The 17,270-nt window shown below is 34.4% G+C and overlaps 1 protein-coding gene across 1 annotated transcript in view; it reads right to left on the minus strand.

Moving 5' to 3' along the window:
* PCDH15 (protocadherin related 15) overlaps window positions 1-17,270 on the minus strand; it is a 965,496-nt gene that overhangs the window by 354,443 nt on the left and 593,783 nt on the right. The window contains exon 10 of the mRNA XM_064374141.1: window positions 11,403-11,515. Within this exon, the coding sequence (XP_064230211.1) occupies window positions 11,403-11,515 (113 nt within the window). The remainder of the gene's footprint in view (window positions 1-11,402; window positions 11,516-17,270) is intronic.

A 17,270-nucleotide genomic window follows, 5' to 3' on the forward strand; every position in this document is an offset into this window, starting at 1 on the left:
CTTTTAGGAAGTGACATGGAAAACCAATATTAAGATACATGAGCATGAAAGATGCTCCCCTCTTCAACCATATGTGTTCATTAAAGATAGACCCTAAAAGTAGACTTGGCCTTTTGTACTTTCCCACTAGTGTTTTCCAAACACTGTGGTTTCCAAAGCCCTGCTTCTTATCTGCTGCCTTAAAATCATCTAAGGTAATTGTTAAGGCAGATTCCCGGGGGCGCAACCAAAATATCTGACATGTATTTACTATATTGCTTACTTGTTTTCTTTATTATTTTAATTTTATCACATTTTAAGTTTTCAAGTAATTTTAATTATGATCTGCTCTCAAAATTTAGCTTCCTGAAAATCACATGGAAATCTTGATTCTGTAGGGATATCCCTGACATCTGCCTTTCCAAAACGAGTACGTGCTATGGTCCTGACATGTAGAATCAGTAGTCCTTTGGGATCAGTCGGATCAGGCATTTTAGCTTCTCTCACACAGGCTTGTAGGTAGCTGTTACACTAAAAAAGCATAGGGTGAGCACCTGAAGCCAACTCTGCTCTAGTGTCTTATGCAAGTGATTATCACTCTTTTTCACTTTCAGCAAAGTCTCTTAATTTGGACTTCATTTGCTGGAAACAGAATAGAGGAAACTCATTTATGTAAGGGAATTCTCTGTAGGATCCTGCAGTTCACTGAAGCTCTGCAAGGACAATGGGTCCAAAGCAACAGTAAATGGGAACAGATTAACTTCCTGTGCGTGTGTGTAAAATGTCTTAGGGAGAGATGACAGTAAAAAACCTGTGCTCCATGAATCAATGATCCTATTATCAACTAATTAAAAATTATTAGGGTTTCTGCCATTAAAAGTAATGACAAACACTGCAACTACGTTTGTATCATCCTAATAAAAATAAGAATATCCCATTGATTCTTGACCCTGCTTATAAAATTTACTGCCTTAAAACCTACAGGAGACTCCTTTATTTAAAATTTAATACCCTAAAAATTAAAGGATGCATAAACAGTTTGACTGTAAGCCAATTTATTACTATTACTAAACATATTCAAAAACTTATAAATAAATTTAAAAACCTATAAACTTCATGGGATAAAATACAAATAACTGTTGTTTGCTGTACAGTTTTTTCTTTGTAAGACTATACAGCAAAAAAGTATATTCTTCGTTGGAAATTAATGAGTTTTTTTAAATGACAAAAAGGAAAAGATAACTTCACTAGATAGAATATAAGCACATGCTTAAAAAAGCTTAAAAATATAACAATGAAATAATACTGATGCATTTCACATCTAGGGAATATTTTTAATAAATGAAATACTTCCTGGGACCGGGCATGGTGGGTCACGCCTGTAATCCCAGCACTTTGGGAGGCTGAGGCGGGTGGATCACAAGGTCAGGAGATCGAGAGCATCCTGGCCAACATGGTAAAAACTTGTCTCTGCTAAAATCTAAAAAAAAAATTAGCCAGGTGTGGTGGTGCTTGCCTGTATTCTCAGCTACCTGGGAGACTGAGGCAGGTGAACAGCTTGAGCTTGGGCGGTAGAGGATGCAGTGAGCCAAGATCTCACCACTGCACTCCAGACTGGCGACAGAGCAAGACTCCGTCTCAAAAAAAAAAAAAAAAGAAATACTTTCTATCTTTGCTTCAAGAATATGCCCATTCTGTTTATAATTTATAGCAATGAAAACATGAATCCTCAAAGCTCTTGTATAACTTTCAATAATAAAAGTCTTTCTTTTTGCTTATAGTGTAAGATATAAATTGACACTGGAATGACTAAAGGAATGTTGAATGCTTTAAAGAAAAAATAACCCTGCCACTCTGAGAAGACCACAGATTCTGAAAACTCACTTATCACCAACATGTTGAGCTATTTGGCTGGTGTTTGGAACATAAGAATCATTTTGGGTATAAACAGCAAGGTCAGCCAGATATAAAATTATGATAGTGATAAAGGGGTATAATTTATTCCTGTGAATCTTCCAACTTATTTTTATTTTTCTAAGTTTTATCCTGTCTTCTGCCTCCCCAACCAGCAAAGCCATCTTATCCTACATTGGGTTCTGACCTCATTCCTAGTTTTCTCTCAACCAGGAGAAAACCCCACTAAAGGACCTTCTATGAATTAGTCAGCTAGAATAATATATTTTGCAATAAGCAAATTAAAAAAAATCAACGTAAAAATATTATCTCTAAATGGCTTATTTTTCAGAGCCTAGAAGGTAGTGAGGGTGAGAGGTCAGTGTTTCTCCACCTTCCAGACTGTTCTTGAGATTAAAAAATAACACAGTTTTAGTCTACAAGGTTTTCAGTATGCTTTTTCATTGTATATTTCTATGGAACCAAGAAACCTACGAAGAATGATTACTTGGGAAGATACACGTGGAGTGCTAAGGATGTTTATGTGTGTGGGGATTGCAGAGTGGGAAGACCTGGCAAGAGGTCAGAAAGTGCTTTTCCTCTGAACACTTTACAATGTTTGGACTTGCTGTTATACTCTTACAATGACCTTTGCAGACAAGAAGGCCTTGGGAAAAACCAAGGTACTGTGATGAGAATGGATAAATTGCCTTTCTTCTTCAAGAAGTTACAGGTCACCCTGTGAGGAAGAAAAAAGACCAAGTAAAGTGTCACCTCTGTGTGTCTTCTGTCAGCTAACTGCTGCGTTCTATTGCTGTTCTGACTAGCTCTGCTGCATGAATAATGGTATGAGACAAGGGGACGTCATACTTCCTTTCCTTCTATTAGCTTCCATAATTGGCATAATAGTTAATTAATTTAGGCCAGTACTTAGAATTTTTAGAGACAAGTGGAAAATAAAAAGACAGAGTGTTCTTTCTGAAGAAACCCAAATATTCTTTTTGTGTTTTGGTATTATGTATTCTTTCCTAGGCATGGTTGTGTGGCTCTTCAGCAATATTTTTGCGTTGATTTAACTCATAAGGACAAAAATTTTAAAAGGTAAAGATTTTTAGATTGACTTCTTTTGGACCTTCTAATTCCTCCATGATGCATTTCAGTATGACATCCGAGTCAAATTGCCGTTCTCATGATGTGTTGTTGGGTATGGAATCAGGCACCCTGTGGAGGAACTCTCTGGTGGGAGGTCCTGTAAAGCCACACACTGCGGCCAAAAACCTGAAGGATACTCTTAGCTGCCTTCTCTGGTGTTTGATCCCTTAATTCTATCCAAGTGCATTACTTTATACTTAGGCAGATTAAATTTCATATTCTACCTCTGAGCTCATTTATTTAATCTGTTACAGTTAAGGTTAAACAGACATAGTCGTTTCTTTTAACCATTCCCTCTTATTTAGTGATATGCTCAAATTTCCTAACATAAGGATATTCTTCATTATTAATTATAAGCATTAGTGATCTTACATAGAGAGCCTCATAAAATGTAGTCTTCTCCCAAATTCTTCCTGGCCCTCTGTTTTTAACCCTGTGGATATCATCCCCTTTTATTAGTTGGATGCTCTGACACATTATAACAAAGCAAAATATGCTTTATCTGGCAATCTGCTAAGTTTACAAAAAGGAAAATACAAAATCAAAATAAAAGATGAATACCTGTCAGTGTATCAAAAGTCAATTGATTTCAGAAACTGCAATATTTATTTGGAAACTCATGGAAACATTGCTATTTCATTACTAATAACAAGTAATGTCTGAAATTTCTGTGGGATGATTTTCTCTAAAATATATAAGGGATATTTACTTGGCCTTTCCTTAGAGACCTGTCTACTGGGGTAGAAAAGATAAACTTACTATATTACTGACTAACCTGTTGAACTGACATGTGGTGTGCAATGGACTTAATATTTACATCTCTCCAAATTCATGTTGAAATCCTAATCTCCAATGTAATGCAATTAGGAGAGGTGATTAGGTCATGTGAATAGAGCTCTCATAAAAGTAACTAGTGTCCTTATAAAAGGTACCCCAGAAAGCTCTCTCACCCTCCCTCCACCAAGTGAAGATACAAACAGAAGTTGGCAGTCTGCAACCCAGAAAAGGGACCTTACTAGAACCTGACCATATTGACCACGGACTTCCAGCCCTCAGAAGAGTGAGAAGTGTATTTCTGTTGTTTATAAGCCACCCAGTCATTCGTACTTTGTTAGAATGGCCTGAACTGACTAGTACATGTGTGTGTGTGTGTGTGTGTGTGTGTGTGTGTGTGTGTGTGTGTCTCATTCTTGCCATAAGAGTAGGAATATATAGCTAGAATATTTCCAGATACAGAAGATATGTCATTTGCAGCATTTGTCTTCCTTCTTGTAGTTTGGCAATAGCAGCTTTGATGTTTTTTCTCTTGTCCTAACTGCATCACTGACAGCACCTGTTCAGTCTCACTTAATTAAGGGAGTGCTTAATCCTTTCCCTCTTTTTTTTTCTCTCTCTCTCCTTTTTTGTAAACTGATGATATACACCTTAGAGTAGAAAGAATAGTAACTTATATTTCACATCTCCATAACAGATTTAACTAATTTTATTAGCTTTCTCGTTTTCACGATAGGTTCCACCCTTTTCATTTTGAGAAGCAATGACTGATGATCTGTGACTTGCTACTCTGCTTGACTTAGACACCTGTGATCTTTCAACTTACCAAAGTCTTTGTGGGAAATTCAGGTAGGGGGCAAATTGTAAATTGGCTTGAAGGCAATATACAGCAGCATGATCTATTTTTTGTTGTCTCATTTTAGTGATACGCTGTTGGGAGTGTGAAAAAATGGAAAAGATGCACGGAAATGAACCTGTGGTTTTAGAGATTGCTTGTATAAGATGATGGGCCAAGAGAATATGAACTAAAGAATTGCAGTGGATGAGCAGAGTTGGCATATTCAAGAGAATTTCAAAGGTATCGAGAAGGGATTCTCTGAGTGACTGGGTGGGAACACACCAGAGCGGAGAACAGTGAGGAAGCAGAAGGGCCTAGTGTGGGTGGGAGGCCAACTGAAATATGAGTAACTGAAAAAAGAGTACCAAAAATAGAAGGCTTGGAATTCTTAAAGGATGTGTATAGTTTGCTATATTTGTAATTTGTCACAAGCAAATAAAAGTAGGAATAATTATCCAACCAATAACTGAAAAGATGACTGCAGACATCCAAAGGAAAATATGTCTAAATGCATGAGGTTCCTATTTGTGATTTCCTTGAGGCAGAGCTTTTTTAAATACATTTCTGTCTCCTTGGCACCAAGCAAAATGCCAGGCACCTAAGAAGCACTCATCAAGGATTAGACAAATCGAAAATTAGCAAATGCCATATGCTTTAAAATCACTGAATCAGGGCTTTCTGTTAAATTTCTATGAAGTGAAATTTAATTTCTATCACTATTCAATAATAATGACTAAATATTTTCTAGAATTGTGGCATTAGTGACTCACGTAGGGACAGGGGTTGCAGTAGCTGTCCTCTTAGCCATCAATCATTTCTCAAATGCAGTTTTCCTGTAACTTTCAAATTACTGAAGCATGGCACCATGCCAGAGCATCAGACATGTCAGCATTAGAGTCACGTTCACTAGTTTTCATTCCCTGTCCCATTTTCTATGGTAAATATGTAACTTTTCTTTAGAAGACACACATTTTGTTTGATGCAGTCATAAACAGCTTTACTTATACCATAACAAAGGTCTGCTCCTTTGTCTAGGGATTGAATTTATGTGGACATCTATTTGCCACATTTGCATCTTTTTTTGCTGGACAGAGATGCAAGATCAAATTTTATCAAATGCATACATATTCAAATGCATGTATTTAGATAGAGTGAAGATGTAGGTACATAAATTCAGCAGTCTGAAAAGAGTTATTATGCCACGGAGAAAATTATTACAACAAATGCTTATTGAGCAGCTTCGATGTGTTGTATACAGGTAGGTGTAGGGGCACAGGTTGCAGTATAGACAAATGTATCTTAATCTTCCCTCCTGTTGAAGTTGGGAGAAAATAAACAGGTATATTCAATAGAGTAACTGGGGCCACTATAGGAGCCAACAGGCTGCAAAAAGCAGCTTCTTACCAGTGGCTATGCCTTTCTAGGGCAAATGTCTTCTTAATTAAAATCTCCTTAAGGTGATAAGCAACTTCAGCAAAGTCTCAGGATACAAAATCAATGTGCAAAAATCACAAGCATTCCTATATACCAATAATAGAGAGCCAAATCATGACTCAACTCCCATTCACAACTGCTACAAAGAGAATTAAATACCTAGGAATATAACTTACAAGGGATGTGAAGGATCTCTTCAAGGAGAACTACAAATCACCGCTCAAAGAAATAAGAGAGGACACTAACAAATGGAAAAACATTCCATACTCATGGATAGGACGAATCTGTATCGTAAAAATGGCCATACTGCCCAAAGTAATTTATAGATTCAATGCTATCCCCATCAAACTATCATTGATTTTCTTCACAGAATTAGAAAAAAACTATTTTTAATTTCATATGGAACCAAAAAAGAGCCTGTATAGCCAAGATAATCCTAAGCAAAAAGAACAAATCTGGAAGCATCATGCTACCTGACTTCAAATTATACTACAAGGCTACAGTAACAAAAATAGCATGGTACTGGTACAAAAACAGATATATAGACCAATGGAACAGAACATAGGCCTAAGAAATAACACCACACATCTAGAACCAACTGATCTTTGACAAACCTGACCAAAAAAGCAATGGAGAAAGGATTCTCTATTTAATAAATGATGCTGGGAAAACTGGCTAGCTATATGCAGAAAACTAAAACTGGGCCCCTTCCTTACACCTTACACAAAAATTAACTCAAGATGGACTAAACACTTAAACCTAAGATCTAAAACCATAAAAACCCTAGAATAAAAACCTAGGCAAAACCACTTAGGACATAGTTGTGGGCAAAGACTTCATGACTAAAACACCAAAAGCAATAGCAACAAAAGCCAAAATTGACAAATGGGATCTAATTCAACTAACGAGCTTCTGCACAGCAAAAGAAACCATCATCAGAGTGAACAGGCAATCTACAGAATGGAAAAAACATTCTGTGGTCTATCCATCTGACAAGGAGCTAATATGCAGAATCTACAAAGAACTTAAATATACAAGAAAAAGACAATCCCATCAAAAAGTAGGCAAAGAATATGAACAGACACTTCTCAAAGGAAAAGATTTATGCAACCAATAAACATATGAAAAAAAAAGCTTATAATCACTGATCATTAGAGAAATGAAAAGCAAAACCATAAGAGATACCATCTCACACCAGGTAGAGTGATGATCATTGAAAAGTCAGGAAACAACAGATGCTGGAGAGGATGTGGAGAAACGTGAATGCTTTATACTGTTGGTGGAAGTGTAAATCAGTTCAACCCATTGTAGAGGACAGTATAGTGATTCCTCAAGGATCTAGAACCAGAAATACCATTTGAGCCAGCAATCTCATTACTACGTATATACTCAAAGGATTATAAATCATTCTACTATAAAGACACATGCACATGTATGTTTAGTGCAGCACTGTTCACAATGGCAAACACATGGAACCAACCCAAATGCCCATCACTTATAGATGAATAAAGAAAATGTGGCACATATATACCATGGAATACTATGCAGCCATAAAAAAGGGATAATTCCTGTCCTTTGCAGGGACATGGATGAAGCAGGAAACCATCATTCTCAGAAAACACAAGAACAGAAAACCAAACACTGCATGTTCTCAATAATAAGTGGGAGTTAAACAATGAGAACACATGGACACAGGGAGGGGAACATCACACACTGGGGCCTGTTGCAGAGTTTTGGGCTAGGGGAGGGATAGCATTAGGACATTAAGAGAAATATTTGATGTGGATGACAGGTTGATAGGTGCAGCAAACCACCATGGCATGTGCATACCTATGTAACAAACCTGCACATTCTCCACATGTACCCCAGAACTTAAAGTATGATTTTAAAAAAAAAAGGAAAAAAAAACCCTCAAGCATCAGTTTGAATTAGACTGTTGACAAGATGAGGGAAGAATGATTCAGGAAGAGGGACAGTATCCCTAAATGCCTTGATATCAGAAACAGCATGGTCAGTTTAGAGGACGGGAAGCAGTTTAGTGCTTTTAGAATGGAGGGTGTGCAAGGTAACTGGTGAGAGCTCAGGTTAATGAGCTCATGAGTAGGAAGGAAAAGAATTTAAAAGGCAGCATGCTAGACAGAATAAGTAGGTCAGCGAGTAACAACATGAAAATCAGAGGAAACATGAAATAATGATGTTTCTAATTTCATTATGATCTTTGCTCTTGGTTGTTAATTAAAGGGATTTAGATTAAAAATTTCAATTGTTCTTTGAAGAACTGAGAGATATTGAATTATTCATAATTTAGCCATTTAATTGGTCTTAATAATTAATGACTAGTAGCTTTGTGTTAGATGCCTGAACTATAATATAGCTACTAATAACACTTTAAAAAAATTTCACTTATAATAATGAAAGTGAATTTTATGGACTTTGTAATACATGGTCCACATATGAATTAATTCACTCTTACCAACATCTCAAATGGGCTTTCATATTTCTACGTCATAGATGGCTTTTGCTTATGAGTGTAGTGAACAAAATAACTTATCTAAACTGAGATATTTAAAAGAGTAAGAGAGGCATTATGAATAATTACACAAAAACAACAGACATAAACAGGAACTGTCCTGGGTAAACCAAATCTATGACTCTTGTTCACAGTGTATATCACATTTTAAAGTATGCTTAAAGGATTACAATTACATAAAATTTAGGATAGTGTTTTGGAGTGTAACAATCTTTTTCAATTGTATATGTTTTAATCATTTCATATTCTAAAGTTTGTAAACTATTCCACTTTGTCTTCCAAATTTCGCCTTTACATTTTTATTTGTCAGCATGCTGAATAAATCACTGGGAGAAATAGAGGGAAAAAAATGAACATGATAAATCTCTTAATTCGTGGCACTCACCAGCTGCTAAATACACACATAGCTTTTAAAAAGAATTCTTCTTCAAAATGTAAGATACTTCATTTTATTTTTTCTGAGCTTCCAAAACATAAATTGGGATCTGTCCAACAAAAACTTTTAGGGCCAATGAAAAAATGAAGTACTAAAGTAAAATAAAAGCAAGAGAGAGAGAAGTTTAAAGACTTACTATATAAGAGAACTGCCAGATTGCAGCATTTCAATGGTTCCCTGTACAATGCCACAATATTCACTTATTATTCAAGCAGGTGACACATTATTACAGATTGATACTTTTACTTATTATGCCCTTGACTGCATACAAAACACAGTAATTTGAATCTAATGTCAGTTAAAACTTCCATTAATAAAAAAAGTGTTATTAAAACAAAAAAAAAAATCGGTGGCCTGTTCTAATAGATTTTTTTTCTATAATTGATGGACTGTGTTACACTGTACCCAGGTACACCAGGACAGCTGAATTTGATAATAAAGGAAAATAATTGACTTTTGGCTTCATATGTGGCAGTCTGGAAGAAGTGCTTTGTCAAAGCTCTTAATTCCCATAGAAAGCAGCACCACAAGACTCCAAGTAGATCCACAATAGAAAATCAATACACATTGTGGAGTTTTATATACTCCCATAATAATTAACATAAAACAGTCAATGTAAGAAGATGAATCTCATACATGGCCATTTAATACAATTGGTTAAAGTGGTGGTTTTTTCTGTTGTTGTTGAATAACTCCCAAACCCTTACTGAATGAAATCCCAGGAAACGGCAGTCATTCATCAGGCTCTCTCCGTGGTCTGGCTCTATATACCTCATTTCCCTGTTAACTGCTTGTGGCCTGTGCCACAAGCTTTTACGCCTCCAGGCTTTTACGCCTCCAGGCTTTTACTTCTGCACCTCTTTATGTTCAAACACATTTCCCACTTTTAGTCATTGGCCATACTCTTTCAATCCAGCAACATTTAGCTTGGGATGATCTCCAGAAAACCTTCCCTGAGTCCCCAGATTAATTTAAACGTCCCTATTCTGTGTGTCATTGCCACTTTTACCTGTCTTCCTCTTAGCATTTGACGTATTACGTCTGATGTATTTGTTTGTATGACTGTTGTCCTTTCTAGACTATAAGTTTTTTCAAGGACAAGGATAACTGAATAAGTACAGGTTCTGTGCTAAGGACATCTCTCTTAATTTAAGCTAAAATTAAAGGCATGTATACATAATATTGTTTGCAGTTGGATTTACATATAGTTAAAACAGACAACCAATTCCAGCATCTATATATTTGTGAAGTGAAAAGAGCATGGCTTTAGCATACATAGAACTAATATTCGAATCTCGACTCTGTCCCTTATTAGTAATGGAACTCTAAGGTAATCACTTACCTTATCTGAACTTTAGTTTCCATATTTTATACAAATAAGAATATCACTAAAATTGTGGCAACAATTCAATAAAATTGTGCATATAGCAGCTTAAACAATGTTCATTCTCAGTAAGCTTCCTTACCTTACTTCGATTTCCTTTAATATGTTTACATTTTTCAAAAGGTAAGTAAAATACCATTGTGATGTGTTTCTAGTACCTTCTTTTGCATTTAAATATGAGAAGGTTATGCATTATATACAAAACTTATGCTGAATTTTACTTTTGTCTTTTCTTCTAATTACAATGCCTTTTCCCCAGCCCTCATCTCTGCCTGGCAAATTCCTGTTTTTCTTTCATTGCTTAAATTAAATCTCAACTTCTCATTGAAGTCCATTGAAATTAATTAGAGGATCATCTGCATTTCTGCAGTATCTACTTGATCATTTTATTAAAATACATAGATATTATTAAACTAAAAATGAAATGCCAAAAAGATTAACTTAGCTTCGAAATTATTTCAGGTCTAAGATCATCTTTCAATGTACAGAAAATAATGAGATGTATATTGAAAGCATCTGTGGATAGGCAAGACCTTTTATTTTTATGTTGAAAAAAATCAACATTAAAAATACATTAAAATAAATAAAAATTAAAAATAAAACAAAATTAAAATAACAAGCACATTTTAGACATATTAACCGGTCATGTTTTTGTGGTAAAACACTAATTTCTTTTAGTAGAAAAACACATGCCAGAAGACATAATGAATTGTGTAGAACTGCATATATTTGACCAAGGCATTTGTTACATATAAGAATATTTAGTATTTAACCCATAGTACTATAAACAGTTATTTTAGAGAAAAGCAATGCCACATATTAAAATTGGACTTTACTTGTTCTTTTTTTAACAAAAAATTAGTTGACTGCTGTCCACATTCATTTTAATTTTTATAACATAAAACTGCCTACAGCAGCCTCTACAGATTTATCTGATTAGCAGTGCATAAACACAAGGAAATAAGATATTAGCTTAATTTACCTTAATAACCAAATCAAATTTCTGGTGAAAGTCTCTGTTTACTGGCTCCAGGAGACTAAGTTCTGCTGTCCTAGGATGCATATGGAAAAATCTTGGGTAATCCTCAGGAGTCCCTGGAAGACATTGAGATTTCAGCACATAATTGAGAACAATAAGTAATATGTGTATCTGCTTTATCTATTTCCCTTCATTAACTGAGGAACAAAGTTACAATTTCATTAGTAAATTAACTTTCAAAATTATGCAGTCCAGGGAAAGCAGATGCAAATATGGCATATAGTTATTAGCAATTAGCATATGAGTAAGAAAATGGAAAATGTTTTTTGGATGATTTTTGAAATCTTTTTTTTATTAAAAGAGCCCTTTAAGTACTTTGAAACTTCATCACATGAAAATAGATATTAAGTGAAGGATAATAAATTGTAGCTTATGAAAATTTATTTTAAGGGTGCATAAATCTTAATTATAGCTGTATGGCCTTTCAACATATATTGTAATAAATTAGTGATTTGTACCAAATAGTGAGATGCTTGGAAATTAATATGAACATATTTTGTTCCATATTTTATCTCTTAAGATTAATATCAAGCTAATTATATTAATAGTGAATTGAATATAGGTTCTAATGATACTCTAAATGTCTAGACAATGTATTTATTTATTTATTTTTGAGATGGAGCCTCGCTGTGTCACCCAGGCTGGAGTACAGCGGCATGATCTCAGCTCGCTGCAACCTATGCCTCCCCCATTCAAGTGATTCTCCTGCCTCAGCCTCCCAAGTAGCTGGGATTATAGGCATGTGCCACCATGCCTGGCTAATTTTTTTATTTTTAGTAGAGACGAGATTTGCTATTCTGGCCAGGCTGGTCTTGAACTCCAGACCTCTAGTGATATGCCCACCTCAGCCTCCCGAAGTGCTAGAATTACAGATGTGAGCCAACATGCCCAGACAAGATGGTATTTCTTAATGTATTTTCATAATCAAAATACATTTCTTCATGAAGAAATTTCTTCTAATTGTATCATCTTCCTTTGTGTACTACAACATTCTTTTCTCAAAGGGAAGAAAGAAGTCAAATCAGAAAACTGTGTAGGATATACATTTGTAAAATTAATAACCATAAGAGTAAAATAAGAGCTTCCAATTATGAAAACCTACTGTGTACTGAATCCTTTATATAACTAATCATCAAAAACTCTGTAAACCATTTACATTTTACAGATGATGACTTGGGAAACTTGAGAGATTAAATGACTTATCTAAGTTAAAGAGATAATCTAAAACAGATTTTATTAAAAATCCAAGCTTCCGGATGTTAAAACACACCCAAAAATGGGCTTATTGCTACTTCTTTGCCTCAACTCTGAACAAGGGAAATTCTACTGGGCATTAAATGAGGGGGAAAAAAAAAACAGAAACATATTTTATACCACTAACAGACTGTAAAAACCACAAATAGTCAAAACTACAGATGAAATGTAATATATGATAAAAGACTTACCTCTCCTAACAGGAGAGTCATACAGAAAATAATAAAGTTTCATACATTCTTCTTAGAAGATACATGAGTAAATCCCAAATAAAGAAGATATTCATAACAAATAAAAAAAAAGTAAGAATTAGTCATAGATGAAAAAGTGGATAAATTTTACTCTAATGTGAGAGTGGGAAAACCTTTCCTAACTGGCTGAAAGTCAAGAAGTCATGAAGAAAAAGAGATAAGTTTAACTACACTGCACAATTGCATGGTGAGACACAATAAACAAAACCAAGAGTGACAAACTGGGAAAGTATTTGAAATTTATGTCGAGACAAAATGTTCATATCCCTAATATAGATAGATTTACAAATTAGCTAAAAATAGGGCCAGTGAGGGATCTAAAAGGTTTGGGGCTGGCTGGGCATGGTTAGTCACATCTGTAATCCTAGTATTTTGGGAGGCCAAGGCAGGTGGATCACATGAGGTCAGGACTTCAAGACCAGCCTTGTCAACATGGTAAAACCCCATCTCTACCAAAAATATCAAAATTAGCTGGGTGTGATGGTGCCTGTCTGTAATCCCAGCTACTTGGGAGGCTGAGACAGGAGAATCACTTGAACCCGGGAGGCGGAGATTGCACTGAGCTGAGATTGTGCCACTGAACTCCAGCCTGGGTGACAGAGCCAGACTCCATCTGAAAACAAAACAAATGTTGGGGGCTAGAGAAAAAAACCTTTCACAGAAAGAGAAAGGCAAATGACTCTTGATCATAAACAAAGATGCTTATCTCTATAGCTAAGAAAAAAACTACAAATTAATACCACATTAAGATTTCATTTGTCACTTAGATTAGGAATTGTCCCAGTTGAACACTGTACTCTGTTGGTGACCCTGCAGGAAAATAGACACTTTGTACACAGGTGCCGTTAATAAGAGTGTTGTAAAATTTATGAAAGAGAATATGGCATAAGATATCAAAATGATATTAATGTTTACTTTTTGACCCATAAATCCTCACATCTGGACATTTTCCCATTATAATAATGGAAGATAAATGAACACCTAAATATACATCAACAGTGGTCTGGCTAAATAAATGGTGATACATATTAAAGCAGATAATAATTCAAATGTAATGATGAGTGATATCTTTGCCTATTACTATGTAGTTATTTTCAGATATATTAAGTAATTTGGAAAGAAGGGCCGATAGTATACCAACTTTTAAGAATAATAATACACATGCATATTTACAAAGGAATACATATACACATTAAAAAGTCAAAGATAGACTATAACATAAAAATGGTTACTTATGAGAAAGTGAGGGAATAAGTGAAGGGGATAGGCAGTGAAGCTAAATTTCATTAACTATATCACAATTTTTAAATTTCAGAGCTACATAAATGTTATATATTATAAAACTAATTAAATTCAAATACTTTTCTAAAAATAAAATAGAATAATTCAAGCTAAATGTGCATTCAGTTGTTGGCATAAGTAGGAACAAAAAGAACTACCCAAGATGAATTTTAAAGGTAGTACTGACATCACCTCCACCATATAATAGAGCTGAAATACCACAGAAATTATGAAAAACAAAAAGTTAAACTATTTACAGCAATCATATTGGCGGCAGTGTTGTGATTCTAAGATAGTTATAAGGGTGTTTTATAATAAATGAAGTAAGCACATAATTATGTGGCATTCTAATTCTACTTTTTTCAGTATTGAAAGCTGGATTCTTGACAGGTGCTGATAAAGAGATAGAAATAAAAAATCAAAGACATAAAATAGAAGAACTATGGTTTTGATTTTGAATTGGCAGTGGAAGTTTAAACTCAGGTTGTGGTTTATCTTAAGAAACAAAATGCATGTAACATAGCTCTGAATGCTGAAACAAATAACTAAAAATAATGGCCAACTAAGAAGCAATGAACATTTCTAATGTTCAGACAATGGCTTTGAAATATCATTTACTAATAAAAGCAGTTAAGATTTCTGAGAGAGATAACTGATTTCAGGTTCAGGGCAGAAAATCAACAAATAACTCTGAAACACCTGCTCACACCTAGTAGAATTATTTCCCAGACTACTAAACTGATGTGAAAGTTTTCAAGAGCCAAAAAGTGTTTTTTGAGCTAAAGATAAGGCAATGTGAGCATCAATAAAGATACTATCAGTAATAATTTGAAACAGATCAAATATGTTTAAATTCCTAAGTTGGTGATAGTGTTGTAAAATAATATATTGATCACTTTCAGGGCATGCTAGAGAAATATTTTGAAAATTAGAAAATAAGAAAACATATCATGCTTTTTCCACATGACCTTAACATGGTATAAAAAAACAATTGATAAAAAGCCTCATTAAGAAATTATTTCAACTAATAATTTAAGAAGATTAATAATATCAGAGTGTCATCATTTTACAACCCTGCATAAATGAATGGATCATGGCATTGAACAGTAAATTCTGCTAATATCACAAAAAAGAGATAAAGCCAGCAATCTATCTCTCAACAGAAGAATTAATTCAACATCATCTGCTATGACCTGAGTTGTGCACCTCACCCTCAACAATTTTATGTTGAAGCCAATACTCCCAATGTGACTACTATAGCAAGATAGACCCTTTTAAGAAGGTAATCAGACGAGAAAACCAAACAAAGAAAAAAATAAAAAATGTTATTTGATTAAGCATCAAAATATATAGAAAATACACAAGGCAGAGTAATATGTAAAATTAAACCAAGGAAAGTACAATGAAGATGATGAGAAACTCCATAATATAAACTTGACTTCTCAATAAATGAATCACAAGAAAACAATTTAAAAAGAAATGGAAAGAGGCCCACTGTAGATTAAAAGAGACTTAGGAGAAATCTCAGTCCCAATGTGTGAACTTACATGAATTCTGGTTCCCTTGCACCTCTCCCTTTCCAAGAAAATCAAGAACAAAAAACAGAAAAGAAATTCTAAAAAACAAAAATATTATTTGTGAGAAAGTGAAAACAAACACTGACTCGTATTTAATGTTAAATAATGATAGATTTTTTTAGTTGTTCTATGATATTGTAGGAATGTTCTAAAAAGAGTTATTTCATAGGCAAAAATTCAAATATTTGTAGATTAAAATTATACATATATATATTCAAAATAATGGGAGAAAAAATTGATAGACATATACATTTTAATAAGTTTGGCCAAATCTTCATAATTCTTGAAACTAAGTGATGCCAAATGGTGATTTTATTTACTATCTCTTTTTATATATTTTTAAAAAGAGTTTTAAAAAATGCAATATTATTTATCATTTGCTTTGGTTTGGTTTTACCCTAACTTTCATCAGTGTAGAAAGGAGCAGGGGCCCTGGAAGAATGAACCAGAAATGCTGAAGATAACTGAATAATAGCCATTGATCTGGGAAGCATTTTTATTTCCCAGAGAGTAATGCTTACTAGCAGTTAACTAGTTACTATGGTGAAAATGTTATAATCTCTTTATTTGTAAATGATCTGTCTCATCTAAGTGTCAAAACAACCTTGCAGAAAATATATTTATTATTTGATCTATGAAGAAACCAACACTCACAGAAGTAAAACATTCTGAACTCTCACAGCTAGTAAATGACTGGGTCAGTAGTCAAGGTATCTAATCCACAGTGTAAACTCTTTCCTATTATGCTACATAGCCTGTGTGCCGTGAATTAGACACTTTGGCTCCACTGGCCTTCTCTTTCTGGAAGGATCATTTTTATAGACATCATTATAGAATATTAACTCAGCAAGAGAATAACTAGCGATTTAAAAATAAATCTCCCTGGACAAAGAGTAAAGGAAAGTGAAATTTATTTCCCTGCATTTCTGAAAAGTGTAATGTTTTTCTAGTAATAACTAAGAACACTTAATGTTTGTTCTTTCATTATGTACACTTTTTACAGTCATCTAAAGCTGTTCCTTAGAAACAGCTTTGTCTAAATTTAGATGTAAAATTGATGCCTAGATTTATTATCACAATTATAAATAATAGAGTCGATGCAGAGAAGGCCTTCGATAAAATTCAACAGCCCTTCATGCTAAAAACTCTCAATAAACTAGGTATTGATGGAAGGGATCATAAAATGATAAAAGCTATATATGACAAACCTACAGCCAATATCATACTGAACAGGCAAAAGCTGGAAGAATTCCCTTTGAAATCTGGCACTAGACAAGGATGCCCTCTCTTATCACTCCTATTCAACATAGTATTGGAAGTTCGAGCCAGAGCAATCAGGCAAGAAAAAGAAATAAAGGGTATTCAAATAGGAAAGGAGGAAGTCAAACTGTCTCTATTTGCAGATGACATGCTCGCATATCTAGAAGACCCCATCGTCTCAGCCCAAA

This window comes from Aotus nancymaae, unplaced genomic scaffold, assembly GCF_030222135.1.
Source record: "Aotus nancymaae isolate 86718 unplaced genomic scaffold, 86718_ANA_hifiasm-v0.15.2.pri h1tg000010l, whole genome shotgun sequence".
Lineage (NCBI taxonomy): Eukaryota > Metazoa > Chordata > Mammalia > Primates > Aotidae > Aotus > Aotus nancymaae.